The following is a 25,950-nucleotide window of genomic DNA, read 5'->3' on the forward strand; positions in this document are numbered from 1 at the left end:
ATCAGCAAAGAGAACACCTTCTACTCTTGTCTGGAGGACAGAAACAACAAGGCAGCCTTCAATTCAAAAGAAAGAGTTCAGAAAAAAAGAGTATTCCCAGGACTGCATTCCACATAGGTGCTCTGTCATGCTCAAGGACATGGCCTGTTGGCCCACTGTTATCCAGACCTGATGATGGCACCTTTATTCAAAGTTCTGCCTTGCCTGGAGCCTCTCAGAACACGGGGTCATTTAAGTTGTATCCACATTCCACACTTCCAAGGCCTGTGATAAAGCCCTACTTTGCTTGATTTCTAAGATTCTCCACTGCAACTGAGCTCTTTTCCTCCATTGCAGAAGGCCAATCAAGCTGGATCTATTAAACTCTGGATTTGTTTCTGGAGGTGCTAGGATGTTCCAGTGAGCTCAGCAGGTCATTTACCCAGCCAAGTCTGAAAACCAGAAAAAAGGTTTCTAAATGTTGTTGAAGTTTTCCCTTGCAGCACCTCAGAACCATTTCCACATAGAGTTTTTGTGGTATTTATCTTCGGAAAAGAGAATGCTAAGTCATTTGTTTTTTAAGTGCAAGTGGTGGTTGAAGCCAGGGCCTCCTGCTTTCTAAGCAAGCACACTAGCAGACTTATGACTCCAGCCCGGGGAGTGGTTTTCTTAGATATGTAACCCAACGTATTAATATCTAGGTCAGTGTTTCTCAACCTTCCTAATGCTGAGACCCATTAATACAGTTCATGTTGTGGTGACCCCAAGCATAAAATTATTTCATCACTATTTCATAACTATAATTTTGCTACTGTTATAGATAGCAATATAAAAACCTGCTATGTTATTCCAAAAGTGGTTGCAACCCACAGGTTGAGAACGGCCGATCTAGGCCTTTAAAGACACTCTTAAGGAACAAGTGCTACAACAGCATTCCTCTGGTGTTGCAGCTAAGTTGGGTTTCCCATTGGTCAGGGAAGTGGGACCTCAAATTCACCAAATACCTTTGGGAAACAGTGGCTCACCTGTCAAGTGATGTCAAGCTCGGGGCAGCTAAAGGTGACAAGTGACGGGGAGGTTCTTCTTCCAACCCACCCAGCAGTTCCATATTTCTTGGAAAACTTCTCACATTACCTGAAAGAAACTTCCCCCTTCTTTGTTATGTCTGAACAATGCTCGCGGGGTGGGTTACTGCTGCACCCCGGCCATGCCCCACCCTAAATTCAAATCTCCCCGGTTTTGGCAAGGCGATCTAAAACAGAAACAAAATAAAACCCAAGGGTGCATCAGTAATCATTTTTTCTCTAAGGCCAAATGAAAGCACTCTTCTTTTTAGGGATCTGGTCTCAAACTAAATTGAACATCACCATTAACTGGTTAAAACTAACTTCTCCAAAGAAAAAGAGATAAGTAAACCTTCCTGTGCTCTGAGAAATTCTGTAGCGGCCTTGGCGCTATTCAACTTGCAGGAAAACTCGATCTGAAGTCCTAAACCAGCAGCTGAGGTGGAGCCGGCCATAGCCGGCGGCCGGTCGCAGGCTTGGATTGGCTGCTGGGCGTCGCCCCGCGCCTGCGCAGTGTTCCGCCCGCCCGCCCAGCTTGCCGCCAGCCTGGGCACTAAGGCCTTTGAGGGTGTGAGTGTCAGCTGGCCCGGAGGCCGGCGAGCTGCCGGGACAGGATAGTGGGCCGAGCCATAGGCCCCGGCTGTCCCTCCCGGAAAGAAAAGAAGGAGCCGCTCGCCAGTCCCGGCAGCCTGCAGAGATCGGTGAGGGAGACGCTGAGGAGCACTGAGGCGCTGTGGGCGCTGCCGCCATGACCGCCATGATGGAGCGGAAGTGAACTAAGGGCGCGGGCTGCCGGTGATAGCGCTTTGGTCTAGCTGCCTGGGGCTCGCAGCGCTGCGGAGCCCGGGCCTTCGGGTCCTCGCGACCCCTGCTTCTTGGCTCCCGTCGCTTATCCCACTGAGCGGCGGGGAGTGGCTCCCGGCCTGCAGTCCCGGCTGCCAGAAAGATGGCGGACCCGGCGGAGTGCAACATCAAAGTGATGTGTCGCTTCAGACCTCTCAACGAGTCTGAAGTGAACCGCGGCGACAAGTATGTCGCCAAGTTCCAGGGAGAAGACACGGTGATGATTGCGGTGAGTGGCCCTGTCCCCACGTCACTCGGGGTCGGGCAGGGCGGTGAGTTCTGGGACGTGGCCGGTCGCAAGGACCAGAGGGAGCAGGGAGTGCTCATTCTCCCGAGCCGGGTTTGCGGGTTCACACGGCCAGGGAGGAACGAGCTATGTTGAGGCAACTCTGTGAAGGTTCGAGGATCACCCCCCACCCCAGTGCTAAGCTCTGGCAGCTGGGAGGTGTCTTGTTTCTCAGTCTGGACACTCCCCCACCTGGGGCTCTGGAGGCTACGTCCCAGGAGCTAGTTTAGTGCACGTTCACTCGCGCGCTCGTGTGTGTGTAGATATGCTTGTTTCTCACATGTTCACCCTCTCTGTTTTTCATGTTAACAGTAATTGGGAAATTGAAGTCTGTAAAAAGAGCTAGTGGCTTTTCATTGAAATTAGAGTTAATTGTCTCTAATGTTATAGGAGGTCTAAGTAGATTTAGATTGGGCCAAATAAGTGTCAGAAAGATCTAGAATTTCATTCTTTAGCGTGTTTTAACATTGTAGGAAAGATAGGTATAACGGAGACATAGTGTTGTAAAGACCTTATGGGAATCTAATCACCGTTATTAGATTCATGTTAATACAGATATAGTCTATCTTAAAGGAAATTGATCATGGTAATCTGAGAGGCAGCAACTACTCCATTGTAGTGTAAAATGTAACTGAGCTGATTGATTATTATTAGAAAAACCTGAAAGGGAAGATTTTTTTTTTATATAGCTAGCATTGCAGATTCTCCGAAAACAGCATTCTGAGTTCAAGATTAAAAGTGACTGATAAGATTGCCTCTATATACAGAACAGCAAGCTAAACTAAAAAGTAAGCGCATCATTAGTGATGATGCCATGGGCATTGCTATTAGGATTCAATTGTTAATGTCAGTTTTACTCGTAATTGTTTGTTCTTGAGTAGAAATCTATATTTAGTATATTGTTTGAGCTACTTAATTTAGAAATAGGGCAGAGAGGTCACGGAAGACTGGCCATTGATGATTGAAAGCATTGGCCTGATGGTAATACTAAAGTTCTCTAGTGGGTGTGTTAATGTGAAGGTTTTCAAAGTTCAGTTTGGGAAATGTACTACATCCTCCTGGTAGGGTTATGGCAGGAAAAAAAAGTATATATATCAGGTCACTAACCCCAACTACTGCTGTGTGAAGACTGTCAGGCCAGTTCTTTGTTAATGAGTTCTCAAGATGCTCTTGCTATAAAAGACATCATAGTAAAGAAGGGAAGTTAATTGAGCATAGGAATTCTGTTCTTTAGTGCACAGAGACCAGAGTGGAAGGTGGTTAGGTGTATGTTGTGCCTGCAGTCCTTAGCAGATTAGTTCCCAACTTGAGGCTTCTTATTCCTTAGCATCTCTGATTATTCAGTTTTAGCAATGATTTATACAATAAAGATATATTTCATTTGCCACTATTATTAAGATGGTCTTAATTCTCTGAGTTTTTGTGCATGCTTTAAAAATTTTGTAAATATCACTAAGATTTGTTTTGCTTGGAATGCCAAAATTTAAGATTTTGTATTAAGTTTATGTAATCATAGCACGTGTGAGCCTGAGACAAGAGGATTGTGGCCATAATACATGCAACAAAAGATAGCCCCCACTACAGAAAACACATTTATTTTAGGTCCTTTCCTTTGGGAAAAGTTATCATGATTTCTGTTTGAAAGTTTCTGTAATACAAGTGGGTTTAACCAATGAATAGAAACTTAGGTAGAGGATGAGTAAAAAGTATAGGGGAAAGTACATTTTAAAACTAAAGGAAACATTGAGGACACTAAAAAGATACTTAATATATTTCAATTATTGTTTTAGAAATTGATTTCTTACATGTATTACCCATATTTATATGATGAAGTCTTTGTGTTCAATTTTTAAAAGACTATTTAAGAAGTTATAAGGGGTTTAAGGAATGAAATGAAAGTCTCTATGCCAAAGAGCCAGATTGAAAAAAATTGTAAAAACATGATTTATTTAACTTAATTTATTGGATCCTAAACATGATAAATTAGAACTAGTTTAGGAGAGAATTGCAACAGCATAGCATGTAAAACTAGAGTGTTTTAAGTATGATATTTAGGTATTTTGTTCATTATCTTTAAGTTAAGTCAAAATTTAAGATCTAAATGTGTTAGTTTATAATGTCAACTGAGTGGTAGTCACTGTTCAGATAAAAAATAATTGGATAGAAAATAATTGGGGATTCTGCTTTTCTTCTAAGTTTAGCTTTTAATATTTTGCCCAAAATTTTTCCTGTTACCCTCAGAATCAATTTTAATATAATGTGGCATTCTGGTAAGTGGACCTGTTGATCTTGCAGTGTTGTGCATGATTTGAGTAGCTTTTAGCCTTATTTGTGATATAAATGCTTGGTAAAGTGCAATAAATATGACCACACTGAGTGAAACAAATCATTCCCTGAAAATCTTTGAACAATACAAAATAGCTATTTCAGTTAGAGAGCTCACAAAACAGTGAGATAGCAAATAAGACTGAGTATCTATGTGTTCCCCTGAACTTGCTGAAAGTGAAATCCCAAAGCAAAAAAGTTCCTAGCAGTATTTCTGCATCTTCCTGTGCAGGGTTAAATGTCTTCTAATCATAGTTCCTTATATGGTATATTGTTCAGGCTGCCAGAACCTAAGCCAGCCTGCTGTAATTCATTGACATTAGAAGAGATTTAAAGTAATTAGATTATCTTTTCCATTTCCTTGCCTCAAGCAAAACATAACTTGCACTTACAGGTCAGTACTGGCTTGATATTAAACCTTGATTGCCTTGAAAATTGAAAAAGAGAAAGGAGTCCTCACCTCAGTGCCTTAAGGAAAACTCAGTGCACACTGCATTCTGAACAACCATTATTCAGAATGCCTGTCAGTAGCATATCCCTGCTTCATGGCCAAATTTGGTTTGATCTGAACAGTCTCACATGGAAGTCATTCAAGCAGACCAAGGTGTCATGTAGTTTAGTTAAACTCATTCCTTGGATTTATCCTGCGAAGGCTAAGTCAGATATGGATGCATCTTGTGACTTAGAGTTTGTAAAATAGATTACTTTTGAAAACATAGAATTATAGGTTGTGTAATGTGTATTTCTTTTTTTTTTTTTTAAGATTTATTTATTATATATGAGTACACAGTCGCTGCCTTCAGACACACCAGATGAGGGCATCAGATCCCATTACAGATGGTTGTGAGCCACCATGTGGTTGCTGGGATTTGAACTCAGGACCTCTGGAAGAGCAGTCAGTGCTCTTAACCACTGAGCCATCTCTCCAGCACCCATAATGTGTATTTCAATTTAAAAAATTTATTAAAAAAATTAAGACCTGATATATAAGTTTCCTTTGTTTAGTTTATTCAAAAGATTGAGATGTATCTTAATTATGAATTTTTCATTCACAAGGTCTTGATTTCTTCCTAGGAGGCCAGGTTCAGTTAGTAACTTCAGGCGGTATCTTTAGTGACAACATTTGACTTACATAGTGAAATTAATGATTTGTTTTTATTGGGGTATGTGTGTGTATGAGTATATGAGCATGTATGCATTCAGGTTCCCTGGAAGCCAGGAGAGGGCATTGATCCTCAGGAGGTGGCATTAAAGCTATTGTGAGTGCTTGACGTGGCTGTTAGGAACGAAACGCCTCAGGTCCCCTAGAAGAACAGGAGGAGTTCTTAACTCCTGAACCATCTTTCCAGTCCCAGTTAATACCTTACAACTGCAATCCAAAAAGAATGCTTTGTCAAATAAGTAAAATACCAAATTGTCTTCTTTAAAAATCTGCACCTTTGGAATTGAATGTTAATGTGTCAGTAGCATGTCATCAAAAGGATACTTTGAGAATAATCAAAATTGATGCCTAAATGAAGTCATTCTTGCTATGCTTCTAGTTGCTGAGGGAAAACAACTGGGGCTTAAAATTAAAGGTTATTTTTCTCATATCATAGAAATTTTAGAAATAGGTTCATATTACTGCTGCTTCCAAGACCTTTTAGTAGTCTGTCATGCTTCGTTGCTCACTTTTGATTATAATAGTTAAGTTTGCGTCCACTACAGCTCCAGATTCATTCCATGAATCAGAAAGGAATCCAGTGCTAATCAGAAACTGTAAAAATCAGGAAATCATGCAATGATCTATCTTAATCCCTGAGACTAAATAACTGGCAACTGAGAGTGCTGAGCACTTTTCAATGTGACAGAAATAAAGACAAATGTTACATTAAAAAAAAGAAGAAAAGAATCTGGGTGATTCCTTTATTAGTAAAGAAAGAATTTCTCCAAGGCCTGCTAGCAGATAACCTCTTTATATGAGGTAGAACTGGGTCATATGACCACCAATTGCAAGGGGACTAGACTAGCGGAAAGTAGCAGGGAAAAGACAAGGCTTGGGACAAGCCCTAAGAACAGGGTTTCTTAAACTTTCCCACTTGCCTGAGAAATAGTAAGCGTAGTCTTATGCTACTTACAGTGTATGGGTATATAAAATATTGGACATTTACTGATAATCATAAAATTATTTTAAGACATTCCATTGTGATACCACTTAGTAAAGATGAACACAATTTTATATACTAATGAGATGGATGTTCTTGTTTACTTTTAAATAAGGAATTAAGTTTTATTTGAATATTTGATACCACAGTATGTGGAATATCTTCAGTAGTTGAAAAGTATTGACTACTCCAAGTTGTTTTCAATGTGTTTGTACGGTGTAAACATACACAAAATAAGTGTGATTTAATTCTTTAATTAAAAAAATCAGAATATAAAATGTGTGTACCTCAAGGAAAGGTAGCTGTGAATTGAAATACTCAGTACCAGAGGTATGGGTCAGTAGTAGAGCACTGACTTCAAAGAAGGTCAGGTTGGAAAAGAATAAGGAGCAGTCAGGTAGAACAGAATTGTCAATGAGTCTAAGATTTAATTTTTGAGGTGGGCTGAACATTGGTTGGAACAATGTAATTAGATCAGGCCTCTAAAGAAAGAGTAACAGAAGACCTAAGTATGCATCTGCCTGCTCCCTAGTTTTTCCTAAAGGAAGTTGGATCCCCAAATATACAGCAGCCATGACTCAAGGGAAAACATGATTTTAATGTCATGGAGCACTTGCTAGGCCTCCTACCTGACCACCAGGAGTTGAACTTTTATCATGAGGCTTGGAGGCTCCTTTACCCAGGGAGTCATCTCCATGGCCCCATATTCTGAACCTTAAAAAAATTTTCTATGTAGATATTTAAAAATATCTACAGGATGCAATGCTCTTTTCACTGTATTGACATTTGCATTTGGTCCTTGCTCCTGACACTTCAGACTTCTTTTTCTTGAATGTATATAAGCTTATTTTGACTACAGGCTCTGTAAACACCTTATTATCGATGCCTACACTGCTTCCTCACATCAACCCCAACTGGTGTCATGGCTAATACTGAAAAGAGGGCCAGTGAGTCAGGTGCTTTTTCTAAGGCTGCCATGACATTCTTGTGCTATCCTCTAGTGTACTCTTTCAGTGTGTCAGCTAAGCTGTGGTCACTTAATTGTGTCGTGTGTATCTCACTGTTAATTTAAGCTCCACTAAAACAGAATCTGTCTTGGTCATCATGGTGTCTGCATTCCATAAATATTTGTTAAATGAAAGGATGAGAAGCTGAATGAAATTGTTGAAAGAGGGCTGAATTTTAATTGATGGAAGTTCTGTTTTAATTTTGTCATTAACAGTTTTTATGCCTGTCAAATTCTTATTTTTTTTATTTGCAAAGTAATATTAGTATTGAAAATGGACACTAGTCCTGGTGGCAAGGGGCTGAAATCTAAGCTGCTTTGGAGTTGGAGCCAAGAGAATCTCATGTTCAGGGCCAACTTGGACAATTTAGTGAAAGAAACCCTGTCTCAAAACAAAAATGCTTTTAAAGAAACTGAGGAAGGCTGGGACTAGAACTGGAAGTGGAGCTATATGGAGAGCAAGTGGGGAGCAAGGTATAGAGAGAGAAAACTGTACCTCCGTACTTCTCAGAATAGACCCTAAGGTATACTGGGAGCAAACCAAATGTTCTTGTTTTTATGGAGCTGATTTTCTAAGGTCTTACCCTCATGGTGCAGAACAGGTATACTATTGTTAAAGGTAAAGATGCCACGGTGTCTTTGAGTTTAAAAATGTCCACTCATCTGTAATTTGTAACACTTTTGTTTTCATTTTATAGTCCAAGCCTTATGCATTTGATCGTGTGTTCCAGTCAAGCACATCTCAAGAGCAAGTATACAACGATTGTGCAAAGAAGATTGTTAAAGGTAAATGTAACTCTCCAAACTTTTTTTTTTTTTAAAGATTTATTTATTTATTATATAAGTACACTGTAGCTGTCTTCAGATACACCAGAAGAGGGCATCGGATCTCTTTACAGATGGTTGTGAGCCACCATGTGGTTGCTGGGAATTGAACTCATGACCTCTGGAAGAGCAGTCGGGTGCTCTTAACCACTGAGCCATCTCTCCAGCCCTCCAAACTCAGTTTACTTACTGTCCTAGCAATAAGTAAAATTTGGTTTGTGATTTTTTTTCCAACATTGCTTTTTATTTTTAATACCTGCTTTTGCCTACATTAATTAGAAAGTTAAAGTAACAAAAGTCTAAATACAATTTTTAAACATATTGCACTTTTCAGTTACTGTGATCTCGTCATATATTGTACCTAGTAAAGACTGCTATAGGGATTGTGTTACAAGCTTATTTTTGAAGAGTGAGTTCATGAGTGATTTCCTAAGATACTATTGTAGAAATGGAACAGTATGAGAATGACGTGGCTAGATAAATTTTTAAAAATTAGAAAATAAGTTTTATTTTTTCTATTCCATTGTCCCTTCCTCAAAGGTTTATCTTACAGTCATTAGAAAAATCCTGTAGGAACTTATTAGGGAAAAAAAAAAGTAGCACCCACAGGAGAATATTCTAGTTTTAGATTTTCTAAAATCTTAAAACTCTAAAAGCAGAGAGGGTGCTAGACTTTATGTTTACTGTAAAAATGCTTTTTTATCAAAGGGCTCTCATTAAATAACTGTTTATGATAATTATATTTATTGACAGTTCTAAAATATGCTCCTTAGTTTAAAGCAGAAATCTTAAATATTTACCAGACACGTTGGGTTTCAGTATGAAGACGAATGAAAGCAGTCATGGTGGCAGAGGTCTTTAAACCCAGGGCTTGGAAGAGACAGGCCAATCTTTGTGAGCTCAAGGCTAACCTGTTCTACATAGTAAGTTCCAGGCCAGCCAAGTCTAGGCAGTGAGACCCTGTCTCAAAAAACAAAAAAGCAGATGAATTAGGATTAAATAGCAGAGATGGTGTATCTTAATAACAAGAGGAAGTTGGGTGTGTAGATAAGCAGATTTGTAGATGAGAGGGGGAAACTATAACACTCTTTATGTTAATTTCATAGTACATATTGAATGTAGAGTAAGGCATGTGAATGAAGAGTGAGGAATGGGGAGGTGTTCCAGAACAGGCATGCAGTAGTGAATTGGGGCGTGTGGAAGCATTGCCAGACAGCAATTAAGTTAGCTTCCAGAAGAACTGAGTTCACCCACTTGAAATTTTACCAGGCAAGTACAAAAGAGGAGATTAAAGGGCGAAAGAATTGAGGATATTGTCCGTATAATGTTTGTATTGGTGTACCATGGTGCCTTAAAGGGAAGTTACTATGTGAGAGACTTGAAAGACAGTGAAAAAAGATGGTAGGATTAATGGACAAACTGGGTATGCCTGCAATCTCAGCTCTCAGGAGGAAGAGGCAGAAGGATTACCATAAGTGTAAGAACAGCCTGGGCTACCTAAGGAGTTCCAGTCTCTAAAATCCAAAACAAACTGATAGAAAAAAGTTAGTAGATTATAGTTTCCAGAAGACAAAAACCAAAAAAAACCCAAAAAACAAACCACAAAAAACTTGGGCTCCGTCAATCAGGAGTAATAGAAGATTGTGGAGGTGGTGTGGTTAGTTAATAAGAAAGGTCATGGGGTCACAGCAGTTCATGTGGTGGTGGCTAGGGCAGTGCAGCTCCTTAGCAGGCTGCCCCACCACCCCCACCTCCATGATGCCCAAGAGGAAGGTTAGTGAGGATGGAGCGGCAAAGGCAGAGCCCAAGCTGTTGGCCAAGCAAGTCCATGGTGCATGCAAAGCCGAAAAAGGCCACAGGAAAGGTAAAGCATCAGCAGAAAAAGTGCAGATAAAAGAGAAGAGGGGAGCGAACAGCAAACAGGCTGAGGTGGCTGACCAGCAAACTACAGATCTGCCTGCAGACAACAGAGAGACAGAAAACCAGAAAAGAAAGAAGAAAAGAAAGAAGCGAAGTCCAACTAAGTATTCATCACGTGGTCCCCGTCTCCCTTGTACAATCCAGAGGAATATTTTTATCAACTATTTTGTAAATGCCAGGTTTTTAGTAGCTCTAGAAACATTTTCAAAAGGTGAGGGAATGCCACCTGACCCCATTTTTTAAGTGTAAATGTTTTTTTAAGAGGTTAAATCATTTGCTGGTTTATTTTTTGGGACAACCAGAAAATAGCAGGATACTGAGTCAGCAGGAGAGGCTGTGACTGTCTCAGGGGTCACCATAACATTGCACAGAGGGGGCTAGTTTTATATCCTACAGTACAAAGCATACTAAATGGCAGTTTGGAGTCTCAGTCATGCATTCATGTCCGGAATATTTTCAGTTATAGCTGGTCCGGTGTTTCTAGTAGAACCATTTTGTAAGAAAGCCAGTCTTTGTTCCTTGCCCTGTCAGAACTGTGACGTCTGTGGTTGTGGGAGTCCATTTTCCTAACAGTTGGGATAATGTGCAGTGAAAGATGGAAATTTTGAGTATGTTTTGTGTGTGGCATAAAATTGTGAAACTGGTGGAAAATATAATTGTGGAACTGAGGATTATGTGAAACTGGTGGATAATAAAATTGGTGGAACTGAGGATTATGAGCATTTGGTTGTTATGAGAGGTCTTAAGGAAACTTAAGTTAGAGGCTGGAACATCACTGGATTAAGTTCAAAGAAAAACAGTATGGTAGCTCTTCATTTGCGTGGGTGAACACAAACTCTTCAGAGTTTGGGTACCTGTGATAAGAACTGGAATGTCTCTGTACTCTTACTCTGATCTTCAACCAATAAAATCTCAGTTATGAAAGGAAAAAAATAGGGGAAGGTTAGGGTCTCATTGTGGAGTTGGCAATCATATCAAGTCTCTAAGGGGCTAGTCAGGGTCTCGGGTCATATATTATATGGACGTGAAATCTATCAAAAATTAGGAGTGGTATTGGTGAGAGACGGTGAACTGGTTGCTAAAATGTTCATAAGATGAGGGAAGATTAATTGGTTATTCTATAACTGCAACAGAAGAACAGTGGCGTTACACTGTTATAATTTTTCCTAAAGATTCTATTATGGAGTATAATTATATTGCGTTCTTTTGACCTACTTTGTGTGAGTCAAAAGTTAGCCTCAAATATGTTAAGAAGGCCCTTTCTGGGGCCAGAGAAGTGGCTCACCAGGTAAGAGTACTGGCTACTCTTCCAGGGTGTGGGGCTCCTACATGGTGGGCGGCTCACAATTGTAACTCTAGTTCCAGGGGGTCCAATGCCTCTTCTGGTTCTGCAAGCACAGGAACACAAGTCTTGTGAAGTCAGACATGCATGTGATACACCCAAATAAGTAAAATAAATGAAAAAATTAAAATAATAAAAGTAAAAATGCCCTCTCATGATATGATCTGATTATCCTGCTACCTCACAATTGGGTATTAAGTAAATAGTTGTAGGTAGGTATCTATATAATACATTTGCCAGACTACATACAGTTGTATAACACTGGGGCATTAAATGCATACATGTAACACCTCTGAGATTTAAAGTGTAATTTTTAATGTTATGTATAATCTCAGAGACTCTAGCTTGTGTCAAGTTGACATAAAACTAACCAATATGCCATCCATCCATGCCTTCTTTGATTTTATAAGTTCATTACATATTATATATTGAACTTTAATCACTTTTTACATACTTTATAATGAGAGCATTTCTTTAAAAGACCTGGAAGTACAAGATCTTTTGTTTTCTCGCAGATGTTCTTGAGGGCTATAATGGAACAATATTTGCATATGGACAAACATCATCTGGAAAGACCCACACAATGGAGGTAACATTTCATAATCTGTGCTTAAGTATAGTTTACAGTATAAGTTAAGTAATCCACTTACTGATTTCTTGTAGTTAATTCATTGCGCTTAAATTTTTTTATCTTTATTGCCTTTTCTCATACAAATAATACACATGTAAGTGCAAGATTCTAGTTACTCATGAGCTTGGTTAGTAAGCTGTACCTGTATTTTATATTATAAAGTCTTACAAATTAATATAGCTATAAAGTATGGAACATTTTAAAATTAAATGGGAATTTTTCTACTACTTTATGATGTGAGAAAACTTAGATGATATTAAAAGTGATTGTCTCCTGAATATCTGCTACACTTCTGATAAGATTGTCTATAGAGTGTGATTCCGATAAGCCAGGGCCATACAGAGAAACCCTGTCACTCACACACACGCACACACACACACACACACACACACACACACACAAACACAAACACACACACACACACAGTGAGAGAGAACTTAGTTGGTATATGCTTATACAATATGACATGTAATACTTGAAACCTTGAATTTATTTGTAGAGCTATTTCTAAAAGAAAAAATTTCAGTCACAATGTTTATCCTGTTAACTATATATTAGTAAAGAGTCACAGGTTTTTGTTTCAATTTTTCTCTTGAAATTTGTTAACAATTCTACTTTGTTTTCTATGTAGGGTAAACTTCATGATCCAGAAGGCATGGGGATTATTCCAAGAATAGTGCAAGATATTTTTAATTATATTTACTCCATGGATGAAAATTTGGAATTTCATATTAAGGTAAATTTCCATGGGAAAGGTTATATTTTATTTAACTTAGGATACTTATTTTCCAAAATAACTGATTCCTGAAAGTCAAATATAAAAGCTGTTACAGCTGGAGAGATGGCTCAGCAGTTAAGAGCAATGACTGCTCTCCCAAAGGTCTTGAGTTCAAATCCCAACAACCACATGGTGGCTCACAACCATCTGTAATGGGATCAGATGTCCTCTTCTGGTGTGTCTGAAGATAGCTACGTGTACTCACATAAAATAAATAAATCTTTTAAAAAAAGTTGTTACAGGTATATAAGGTTGAAGGATTGTCAGAATTGGTGAACTGATTCTAATTTATAAGCCATTAGATGACTACCTGGGTAAGCCAAGTCTGTTCTTAGCTTCTCACCCTGTAGAAAGCAGTTTAACTACAGAGCTTTAAGATTCCCACTACACTTACCTTTTCACGTCCATTGTAGGTGGTTCTAACAGAAATGGGCTTTTCATTATTTAAGCAGCTTAGTGACTCACACTTTCCTCTTAGAATGTGAGTTGTGGCTAGCGTAATGTCCTAGTCTAAATACCTAACACTTAGACCACATTGTTTACCAAGAGAACAAGGAATATTAACTGATTGACTTTTCTTTGTGCTTTAGGTTTCATATTTTGAAATATATTTGGATAAGATAAGGGACCTGTTAGATGGTAAGTTAAATTCTTGGCTCTAATAATTTCAGTAGTACCTGTTACTCTTCTAGTATTAGATGTTCTTAGTAACATAGATGAAGTTTCATAAAGTGACACATCATACATAGGTAACTTAGTAGCGTATGTGTACTTCTATTTTTTTTTTTTTAAAGTCAAGCAGCATTTACTAAGAGATGAAGGAATAGCTCCTGGTAGCTGGCAGGGAATGTGAACCTGATTGGGTACTTCTTAAATGATAATGAGGGCTTTAAACTGAGGGGTTGTAGAACTTAAACCCAGACTATTAGTCCTAGTTGTTAGATGCATTGTCCTCCCTTAGGCCTCATGTTATTTATAAAATGTGGGTGGTAGAAGTTTGAAATTTCTGTTTTTTTACATTAGTTTCTAGATTACTCTCCTAGTATGTTTACAATGCCTTGCTTTTTTTATAGTAATGTGTATGTATGTATGTACGTGTATATATGTATAAAATGTATATTTTAAAATTTCTATTGTTGGGCTGCTAAAGGAAGCCTACCACTTACATTACATTACATTAGTTATTTTATAACTTTCATTACTTATTTTATAATTGATATCCAGGTAAAATTACTAATACTATAACTTTTCTTTTTCAGTTTCAAAGACTAACCTTTCAGTCCATGAAGACAAAAACCGTGTTCCCTATGTAAAGGTACTTAAAAGAATGATTACTTTAGAAAACCCTGTAAGAGACTTTTTAAAGAGTATTAAGAATACTTTAAAATTACTTCACAGGGGTGCACAGAGCGTTTTGTGTGTAGTCCAGATGAAGTTATGGATACCATAGATGAAGGGAAATCCAACAGACACGTAGCAGTTACAAGTAAGTGGAGTATTCATTAGTACTGACCAGGGCATGTCTGTCTTAAATCTTAATGCAGTCTATTAATTTCAAGATATTTCTGGGATAATGCTTTGGGGGAATTATTAGTGAAGAAACTGTATTTATACTTGGCTTATTAATTTCATTGCAGATATGAATGAACATAGCTCTAGGAGTCACAGTATATTTCTTATCAATGTAAAGCAAGAGAATACACAGACAGAACAGAAACTCAGTGGGAAGCTTTATCTGGTTGATTTAGCTGGAAGTGAAAAGGTAAACCCTCTTTTGAAATTCTAGTAGGTCTTAGGCATTTCTGTAAACTTTACGTTGAATTAAAACTTATATGCTACATATTGTTGCATCTTGAGAACTTGTGGAATTCAATTTAGTAATCTGAGAATTTTGCTGTTGATGCAAGTGTTATATAATTGAAGTCAGTCACCTGTTCCCAAGTAACTGTCATTTAGCTACATTTGGTCCAGTCTGTAGGGTGTTTGGATTAACATGTATGTTCTTATTGATAACTTGTTAGCATATGCCATTAGAATTTTATTCTTTATCTCTTGTATGTTACCTCTATCCGTGGTAACTTTCTCTGTGACATTCTGATTTGGCTTTACCTTTGTCCCTTGATATCATAAAGATTGATTTTAGGATCTCTCACACGATCCCTCATAAATATACCAACATCCATAGATGCTCAGGTCACGTATGAAATGATGTAGTGTTTGCATAGCCCCTATACACATTCTTCTGTATGTAACTACTCTCTAGACAACTACTGATACCCAATGTAGTGAGACCACGCAGGTGGATGTTAAACTATATTGTTTAAAGACATGGCCAGAAACAAACCATATGTTGAGTAAAAATGAAGTTTGTTTTGGAATGTTTCTCAACCTTGGCTAGTTGAATCCATGGGTATAGAAGGGTCAAAAATTAGAATATATAAATGTTTTAATAAAGACTTCTGTGGCCATTATGCTATTTTGCATCTTCTGATTTAGAATGATGTACCTAGTCTTGTTCACCAAAAGTCTTACACACAGCTTATGTATTAGAACCACAGCTCTTATTTAGGAGCCATTTAGGTTTAGTCACATGTTAGCTTATGTAGTATTAGAACTCTCTTTTATTTTTAGCAAATTATGTCTGTGTATGGTTTAGGTGATTTCCAGTTTGTTGTTTTATAATGTAGTAAAGAGATAACAGTGAAGACTACAGATTTACATGTAATTTTATTATTGACCAAAGCACACTAGAAATAAAATTTAATATTACTCTAATCGCATTCTTGTCCAACTAGTTCTCTGACTAGGCTATTAGAAGAATAGTGGGTATTTAAGGATTTCTAGTCCTTAGTGTGAACACCCTTCCCTTTTGTAATTTTATACTACTGTTTATTGGTGGCTATTTGGAAAGTTGAAAGAAAATTATCTTAAACTTAGAAGTTTATCTCATTATTATGTAATCTTACATAGGTTAGTAAAACTGGAGCTGAGGGTGCCGTGCTGGATGAAGCTAAGAACATCAACAAGTCACTTTCTGCACTTGGAAATGTCATTTCTGCTTTGGCAGAAGGCAGTGTGAGTATACAAGTCTGTTCCCTTTTTTATGGGTAGTTATTTATAGAGAATATACACAAGTGTAAAACTGAATGAGTGTGTGATGTCTTCTGAGTTTAGTGTTATACAAACCCACTCCCATCTTGAAATCAAGTAGTTACAATAAATGAAATAATCGAGGCCTGGGAAAGCATATCTGATCACAGTGCCTGAGGCAGAAACAGGATGACCAAAAGTTACACAGCAAATATTATTGTATAAACCCTACTATTTTTGTTGTTTTGTCTTTGTTTTTATTTGTAGACCTATGTTCCTTATCGAGACAGTAAAATGACCAGAATTCTTCAAGATTCATTAGGTGGCAACTGTAGGACCACTATTGTCATTTGCTGCTCTCCGTCATCTTACAATGAGTCTGAGACAAAGTCAACACTCCTCTTTGGTCAAAGGTTTGTTGAAATACAAAGCCTAAAGACATAGCATTAAAGTTACTAATGTCAGATAGCCACTACTCAAATCCAGACATACTGTCAGAGAGCTAGATCCTGTACTGTGAATCAGGACATAGGTCATATAAGTTAGAGCTGTATTTTAGACCTAACAAACTTTAACTTTTCACAGACATTAACATTAATTGAGAAATTTCATTGTCTAATTTTCTTCTGATGAAAGTAAATGTCTGAGTTAGATGACGAAGTAAAAGCTTTTCAAATATATGAGCCTGTGTGAAGCTCACTGACACACTTGAAGGCTCGATTAACATACATGAAATAGCTACTTTGTGAAAATCACCGACAGCCTTATCTTAGACCTGCAGGGATAGGTAACGTAGGTTACTGCTTCAGCCTTGCCAAGTGAGTTGGCAAAATAAATATATTTTCTTAGTTTTGATTTTTTTTTTCAAAGATTTATTTATTTATTCTATATAAGTACATTGTAGCTGCCTTCAGACACACCAGAAGAGGGCATCGGATCTCGTTACTGAGGGATGTGAGCCACCATGTGGTTGCTGGGAATTGAACTCTCCAGCCTGTTATTTTTAGTGTTACCAAAGATTGAGTGCAGATAGAAATTTATTTGTGAATAGATATTTTTTTAGAATTTGTTCTAAGAAAGAACTAGATAATCTTGAACAATTTGTTACTTAGCTATATTATGTATTAAACAGGAATGTCACTTAAAAATACTTTCAGTCATATCCTTTTTTTTTTTTTCTTTCTGTAATGATTACTCTTCCTTACACATGTCATCTCTTCTGTAATTGCATCACTAAGGGCCAAAACAATAAAGAACACAGTCTGTGTCAACGTAGAGTTAACTGCAGAGCAGTGGAAAAAGAAGTATGAAAAAGAAAAGGAAAAAAATAAGACTCTACGGAACACCATTCAGTGGCTGGAAAACGAGCTCAACCGATGGCGTAACGGTAATTAATCACTTAAGCATTGTCATTTAAACTTTCTCACTTAGGGCTCTTTTACATACTTGAGATTTTATATGAATGCTAAATAAAGCCTGTTTTCATGTAGAGGTCTTCAAATAAAGATCAAGATGTGTCATTTAAATTTTATGTTGTCTCAAACAGTAAGTAAGAGCCGTAGATGCTAGAGTACAGTAGGTGCCTAGATTAGGAAGAGTTCAGTAGCAGGTAAGCATGTCCAGATCTAGGACAGAGCTCTGTGGTATAGGCCTGTGATCCCAGCACATGGGAAGTAGAACTGACTCTACATGGCAAGAGTGTACCATTCTAAAAATCAAACAAAACTTAGGATCAGAGCAGAAAGAAAAGCAGCTAAGAGCTGCTGACGTTGCTTAAGGAAGAGGCACAAAGGATGGTGAGGTGGGACTCATTGCTTATCACCCCTTATGGAAACATTCATTTCAATAACAGGCGAAAATAGAACTTGATGTGGTTTAGTAATAAAGTTTCAGTGTCCACAAAGGATGCTTCTAGATTACTTGTGTCTCCCTATTCCTTAACCAAGATACAGAGAAAGATAAGGAAATTAGTGTACCTTGGACCCCAAGACTAGGGAAATGCCCTCCGCTCTATACATGCCTGCAGCCTTGCCTCACTGCCAAGTGGGAACTTGCAGCCTCAGGCTTCTTCTTTTTTTTTTTTTTTTTATTTATTTTTTATTTATTTATTTTATGTATATGAGTACACTGTCTCTGTCTTCAGACAGAGTAAGTAGGTGGTGACATCAAACATGATAGTGATCATTGAGGGAAACAGGGCACCACAGACAGAGATCAAGATGAAGTGCCAATGGTTGATCCTAAAGAAACCGAGATGAGTGAACACCTGAGATTGAGAGTAAAAACTGATCCTGCACAGAAAAGCAATCGAAGGAAATGAAAACAGTAACCAGAATGAGAAATTTCTGATACTGAAGTACCTTTGAAAGCGCAAACATATCTGCTTAAAATGGCAGTAGGGAACACCAGCCACATACTTTGTCACAGCAGAAGGAATGTGTGGGAACTTGCAGAGGGAAAGAGTAGTTAGTTTTAGATACACACATTTGTAGTCACCATTTCATTGTCATTTTAGGGGAAACAGTGCCTATTGATGAGCAGTTTGACAAAGAGAAGGCTAATTTGGAAGCCTTCACAGCAGATAAAGATGTTGCTATTACCAATGACAAACCGGCTGCTGCAATCGGAATGGCTGGTAGTTTTACAGATGCTGAGAGAAGAAAGTGTGAAGAAGAAATTGCTAAATTGTATAAACAACTTGATGACAAGGTAGAGTTCGCATTACTTGTTTTAGATTTGTCTATTTAGAACACTATTGATATCAGGATTTTTTAATTTCAGTATTAAGGTTCCTTGTGATCTACATTTTCCTTTATTTCTGTTAGCTTTTAGAAAGCCAAGACGTTGCTGCATTTGGTAGGACATGCTGAAATTCTAGTACTTAGGAGGTAGAAGCAGGAGGACAGGAGTATAAGGCTAACCTTGAGCGTGTAGTGATTTTGAAGACAGCTTGGATAATTATAGAGGGTTGGAGAATCATCTTAACAGTAAATATAAGTGCTGACTTCAAGGGGGTAAAGATACAGCTAAGTAGTAGAATGTTTGCATTGACTGCATGGGGCTTTGGATTTCATTACCAGGACCAGGGAAGAAAATATAATTTTAGTTCTGCGTGGAAGCTGTATGTAAATTCTGTTGACTATTTTGGAGGAGTAATAATTCAGAATTGGTGCTGAGAAACAAGCCAGGTTATAGTCTACTTTGTTAATTGGATACTTTAATATTTCTCAGGATGAAGAGATTAACCAACAGAGCCAACTGGTGGAGAAATTGAAGACACAAATGTTGGATCAGGAAGAGGTGAGTTAAGTGCTTCCAGAAAATCTTCAGTGTTTATCATCTAAAGCCAAGGGCATCTATGGGGTTTGGATTATGTAACTACTATACCTCTAAAGTTATTGGTGTGTGCTTGCTTAATTATCTATGTGCTGTGAGATTAATCCTCGAATGTGTTGAAACAGACCGTTTTCCTCCTTAGGTGCTTTTTGTTATTTGGTTTTGATGTTTGAGTTTCCTGTCCTATATATGGAAGAGAGAAGACAGCTTCTACAAAACAATTTATTTTTGACAGATGTAGTGGCATATAATCTGTATAAACTTGTAATCTCAGAATTAGGGATGCCCAGACAGAATTTTAAGTTTGAGGACAGCAAGGACTACATAATAAGATCTTTTCTCAGAAACACCAGTAGGGGAATTCTGGACCATATGACTGTGGAGTTTTTCATTCTCTTTTATGTTACTTACTATACTATATATCTTCTACTCTCCTCACTTCTAAACATTTCTTACAGGTTTGCGGGGGAGACAGTGGCTTGGAATAATTGTTAAGACACTCTCCTTTAGAGAAAAAGATGTTTACATATGAGTGAAAGGAAGTTAAGAAAGCTATATACATATTGTCTTTATATTCACTTACTTGTGTTTATTGGGAAAAGGCCTGCTTTAGATATAATAACTTAAGATATATAAATATATAAGGTAAGTGTCTTTGTTAGGCTTTCGGTTGCTATGCTAAAAATACCATGACCAGGGGCTGGAGAGATGGCTCAGCGGTTAAGAGCACCCGACTGCTCTTCCAGAGGTCATGAGTTCAATTCCCAGCAACCACATGGTGGCTCACAACCATCTGTAAAGAGATCTGATGCCCTCTTCTGGTGTATCTGAAGACAGCTACAGTGTACTTATATATAATAAATAAAAAAAAAAAAAAAAAAAATACCATGACCAAAAGCAACTTGGGGAAGAGAGGGTTCATTTTGCTTTATAGCTTATAAGTTTATCACTCAGGGAAGCCAGGGCAGAAATCTGAAGACAGGAACCAGAGCAGAAGCCATGGATGAGTGTTCTTTGCTGACTTCTCATGGCTTGCTCAGCCTGCTTTTTATAGTGCCCAGGAACAGCAGCCCAGGGTGGCACCAATTCTTGTGGGACAACTCCACATACATGAATCATCTATCAAGAAAATGCACCACAGGCCAATCTCGGGGGGACATTTTCTCAGTTGACGGTCTCTCTTCCAAAATGAACCTAACTGGCATCAGATTGCTAGAAAACAAGCCAGCGTGCTGATGGTGATGGATCATGCTTTGAATCCTAGCATTTGGGAGGCACAGGCAGGTGAATTTCTGGGTTCAAGTCCAGCCTGGTCTACAGAGCAAGTTCTAGGGCAACCTAGGCTACACAAGGAAACCCTGTCTTGACTCCATCCCCAAACAAAGAAAAAATTTCCATTTGGGTGTACCCAACCATTTGGGTTTTAGTTAATTACAGATGCAGTCAAGTTGACAACCAAGTATAGCCATCACAGTTGTTAGTAATTGTATAATTTTCAATGTGACTTTTTCTGGGAATGTGAGTGTCATGAATAAACATACTTCTACTCCTCCATGTTGCCTTCCTACTCCCAGTCTGTGTCACCTTTCATTTCATTTCACCCAGTATAGTGGAGATAATTGAAAAATAGTCCCTATTTAGTGCTTTTTGAGAACCTGAAGAAATAGAAAAGGCTGTGACCTCCAGCAGAATGAAATATCCATTATCAGAAAAAGCAGCCTTAATCAGATTCTCCTTTTGGATTGTTGAGAAATTTACTTTTTAATTGGCCTGGAACTTGACATTGAGCCCAAGTTACCTAACACAGCCTCCTGGTGTGTACCACTGTGCCTGGTGTCTTTTATTGTTTACTTCAACTATAACATTGTTCTTAGAGGCAGATTGTTAGCATTTGGAGTTTGACAACTTTATAATATTCTGTCCCTTGCACTGTAGGACATTTAGCACTCATGATTCCTATTTCTTAATGTTATTAATAGCTATTACTAACATTCCCATTTATTTCCAACTGTCTGTGATAAAGAGTAACTGACCTGGATGGTCCTTTGTCTTCTCTCCAGTTCAAACTTACTAGGCTGACATATTTCACTGGGGCATTTCTCCAAAGCCACCCTTAGTTTCCTAAAACAAATCCAAATTCTTTAAAAATGATTTACTTTGATTTCATGTATATATGTTAGTACCTGCGTGTATGCATATGTACCATGTGTGTGCCTGGTACCCTTAGAAAGCAGAAGTCATTTGATTCCCTGAAATTGGAGACAGTTTTGTCCTGGTGCTCAGATCTGAGTCCAGGTCTTCTGAAAGAGCAGCAAATGCTCTTAAGTGGTGAATTTGCTGCAGATGTCAAATTTTTAAAGAACTATTGTAATTGGATTTTGGATCTTGTACACAGTATTTACAAGTCTAGAATAGAGTGCCTTTGGTCTTTTGTTTGTTTTTACATGGCTAAAATTGTACTTCTTGGCTAAATTGTCCATGAATGTCATCCAGAAAGATCTCTTTGTTATGGAACCCAGCGCTCTGCCCTCCCTTTTAGCTACTAGATTAGGCCCTGTGCTGCCCTTGCTCTCCCCGACTTCACACTTAGTAGATCTCTTCCATTCTGTGTTGCACAGAGTATAGCCTAGTGCTTGCTCTGAGCTGCTCTGTGCGAATGTCACAGAGTAAAGCGTCAGCACCTTTACTAGTGTGACTTTTCATTTCTGTTGTTTGCCTTAATCGTGAAGCAAATGAATGTTTTCTTGCAGGTTTGATAAAGTTCTATTTTCCCTTTTATCTAGCTTCTGGCATCAACCAGAAGGGATCAAGATAATATGCAAGCTGAACTGAATCGCCTCCAAGCAGAAAATGATGCTTCTAAAGAAGAAGTCAAAGAAGTTTTACAGGCCTTAGAGGAGCTGGCTGTTAATTATGATCAGAAGTCTCAGGAAGTTGAAGACAAAACAAAGGAATATGAATTGCTTAGTGATGAATTGAATCAAAAATCTGTAAGATAAATTTTGTTTTCTTAATACTAAGTATAAATAATACTAAATGAAGTTAGCTAAGTAAGGCACTACTATGTAAGCCTAAGAGATGGGTGACATAGGTTCTCAAGACACCTGGGTCTCACCTTCTCTTCTCTTTATATACAAAGCCTAGGGAGTAGAGCAACAATGTTATAATTTGGGTTCCTAAAAGTGTATTGGTATGTAATTTAATTATTTAAATAATTTGGCTATTTCTAACGTTAGGAAAACTAATAACTTGAATTAGAAGCTACCGCATCCCATAATTCATTATAGATCAAGAATCTCAAAACAAGAGAGAAGTGGTTTTATAAGAATTGTAGATGTAGTCTCATCTGTTTTCATTCTGTCAGGCAACTTTAGCAAGTATTGATGCTGAGCTTCAGAAGCTGAAGGAAATGACCAACCACCAGAAGAAACGAGCAGCTGAAATGATGGCATCATTACTAAAAGACCTTGCAGAAATAGGAATTGCTGTGGGAAATAATGATGTAAAGGTAACACTGTTACTATTATATATCTTTTTTTGTGTACAGCTCCTACTCCAGCATGTTATTTTGTCGTGCATGTGCTATTGTGCAGGTGCAGCTGCACACCTTTCCAGGGGCCTGCGAAGCTCAGGGATCAATCTTTGGTGCTGTTGGGTTTGTAGTGGTGCATTAGTTAATCCTCTTTGTCTCCCGGCTGCACCCGTACAAGACCTCTGGATTCACAAATGAAAGACTGCACCAGCTAATTTTGCTATTTCTTGACTAGCTCAATGGCTGGGCACAGGTTCCTCTCCAGTATTCCTGGCTTAACATCTTCTAAATCTGTAATTTTATGTTTTTTACTTCTGGGCTGGTCTCCCCCACCACCCTCCAAACCCCCAAATAGGGGCCCTTTCCCTTTCCACCTACATTGCACCTACATTTCCACCTACAGCAGCTCTTAAATCTGACCCTCTCCCTCGAGTCATGGTGAGTATCTTCTCTCTTCTCTCTCTCGATCCTTTGCCCGAGCAATCTAAAAGTCCCACCTCCATCTCCTTGCCCAACCTTTAGCTGTACTGCAGTTCTTTATCACTGATTGAAGCCAGCTGGGACTGGGACCCTCAGGCATGGAAGTGCGGCTTTTGGGAGCAGAATTAAGTCAAATTCCTAGTATGATTTCTTTTTCTTTGAATCTTCCCTTGTTTTTTGAAACAGCGTCTCCCAGTGGGGCCTGGAGTTTCCCTATGGAACCCGCCACCTGCCTCCCAAGCACTGGGGACATAGGCATGTGCCCACTACATCTGCCTGTTTTTTGTCTTCAATTTTGGTTTTGTTTGTTTGTTTGTTTGTTTGTTTGTTTTTTCATGTTGATTTAAAAAGTCCTCAGGCATTTGTGGCAGACATTTTCCTGACTCAACCATTATCCCCAGCCCTGCTATTTTGGGTTTTTTTTTTTTTTAAACAAAGTTCTTTTCATACCTATTATCCTCATAACCATGTATGATATTAACTATATATTAGTTGTTTTTTTTTTTATATTTATGTCTATGTGAGTGTATGCCATGTATGTACGGGTGTCCCTGGAGAGCAGAAGAGGGTGTTGGAGCCCTTGTGGTGCTCCATGTAGGTTCTGGGAACCCAGTTCAGCTCCTCTGGAGGAGCAGTAAGCACTGAGCACTTAGCCATCTCCCTCTCCCCTTAGGTTTGATTGAAGTAGATAAGCAAAGAGGGAGAAAGCCAGGGTCATAGAAGTAGAATATTTACTAAGTACCTCATCGGGCCATGTTGAAGATTGTCATTTAAAATCACCTTACTGGGCTGCTGAGGTAACATAGGAGTAGGTAGAAGTGCTTCACTCCGTAATCCTGATGACCTGAATTTGGTCCCTGGAACCCATGGTAGAAGGAGACAGCTGACTACATGCATGCTGATATTGGTGGTAAAACATTTTAAACACATCTTCCTTTATTTCTGTGTGTGTCTGAACAGAACAGTGGTGAGTCTGCTCAGGTGGGGAGCTCATAAGTGAGTTGCCTGTTGTTACATCATGTGTGTCCATGAATGTGTGTGGAGGCCAGAGATCAACCTCAGGTGTCTTCCTTATGCACTCCCCCTTTAGTGGTTGAGACACAGTCTTTCACGGAACCTGCAGCTTAGCTAGCTAGCATCTTTGCCTCAGATCTTGCTTCCTGGGTGCTGAGCATTAAAAGTGACCACCATTCCTGGTAAGCTTTTATTTGGGTTCTGTAGCCCAAAACTTCAGTCCTCACACTTGGCACCAAGCTTCAACCTGTCTGTCTACCTGTCTACCTGGCCATCCACATTGTAGTTTGGAACAAAGGTTTCCCTGAGCTAAAAGCTCAATGACTTGTCTAGACCAGCTGGCCAACAAGTCCCAGAGAGCAGCTTGTCTCTCTGCCTTCCCCAGTCCTGAGATTACAGGTACACACTACCTTGCCTCGCAATTCCTCCTTATGGGGTCACGTCAGACACTTTGTTGCTCATCTATCTCCCCAGCCTACCTTGGTGACACTACACAGTCACATTAAACATGTAAAGGAGAATGAAGTTCAAGCCAGTCAGAGTTATATAGTAAGGCCCCATCTTATACTCAAGCAAACAAAAACAGGTGAAGGTGACTCCTTTATGGGAGAGGGGACTAATTCACATAATAGAAGGAAAGAATCGCAAGTCCTCCCTGTGATCTCCTCCTGCACACCGTGGCTCACATGCTTGCTCACACAAACATCATGGCTTCCTATGAGCCCTGTTAGGTTTTCTAGACTAGCTGGGGACAATAGACTTGAACCTGTTTGGCTCTGAGTTTTTTCATTCCTTTGTGTGTATGGTGGTGGGAAGTGGAGGTAGGGAGACAGTTCTTACTTGGTTCACCTTGTAGACCAGGCTGTCCTTCAGTTTACAGAGATTCTTATTGCCTCTGCCTCCTAAGTACTGAGATTAAAAGTGTGTGCTACCATGTAGCCCTGACTTTAACTTGTTTCATGTTTTTCTCTCAGCAACCGGAGGGGACTGGTATGATAGATGAAGAGTTTACTGTTGCAAGGCTCTACATTAGCAAAATGAAATCAGAAGTAAAAACCATGGTGAAACGCTGCAAACAGCTAGAAAGCACACAGACTGAGAGCAACAAAAAAATGGAAGAAAATGAGAAGGAGTTAGCAGCATGCCAGCTTCGTATCTCCCAAGTATGTGTTTCAGATGGCTTTTCATTTTTGCTAAAGTGTCATGTCTAAATTTTATTTATTATAAAGTTTTCAGATTCATATGCTTCTGTGTATTTTCAGTAATAAAAGGCCTATTTGGTTTTAGTGTATCTGTAATGTACACAACTTGTATGATGTAATGTGTACATACCAAGTATGAAAATTAGCTAGAAA

At 38.7% G+C, this 25,950-nt stretch overlaps 1 protein-coding gene and 1 pseudogene across 1 annotated transcript in view; both read left to right on the plus strand.

Moving 5' to 3' along the window:
- Positions 1-1,586: 1,586 nt before the first annotated feature.
- Kif5b (kinesin family member 5B) overlaps positions 1,587-25,950 on the plus strand; it is a 37,591-nt gene continuing 13,227 nt past the window's right edge. The window contains 16 exon segments of the mRNA NM_057202.2: positions 1,587-2,115; positions 8,346-8,433; positions 12,250-12,323; positions 12,997-13,101; positions 13,734-13,782; positions 14,403-14,458; positions 14,542-14,629; positions 14,781-14,905; positions 16,114-16,218; positions 16,501-16,646; positions 17,472-17,620; positions 18,749-18,942; positions 19,465-19,533; positions 22,353-22,559; positions 22,934-23,077; positions 25,570-25,758. Of these exon segments, the coding sequence (NP_476550.1) occupies positions 1,990-2,115; positions 8,346-8,433; positions 12,250-12,323; positions 12,997-13,101; positions 13,734-13,782; positions 14,403-14,458; positions 14,542-14,629; positions 14,781-14,905; positions 16,114-16,218; positions 16,501-16,646; positions 17,472-17,620; positions 18,749-18,942; positions 19,465-19,533; positions 22,353-22,559; positions 22,934-23,077; positions 25,570-25,758 (1,914 nt within the window). The 5' untranslated portion in view covers positions 1,587-1,989.
- LOC148000201 (non-histone chromosomal protein HMG-14 pseudogene) lies at positions 10,057-10,565 on the plus strand (annotated as a pseudogene).

This window comes from Rattus norvegicus, chromosome 17, assembly GCF_021556685.1.
Source record: "Rattus norvegicus strain SHRSP/BbbUtx chromosome 17, alternate assembly SHRSP_T2T, whole genome shotgun sequence".
In the NCBI taxonomy this organism is placed as follows: Eukaryota; Metazoa; Chordata; class Mammalia; order Rodentia; family Muridae; genus Rattus; species Rattus norvegicus.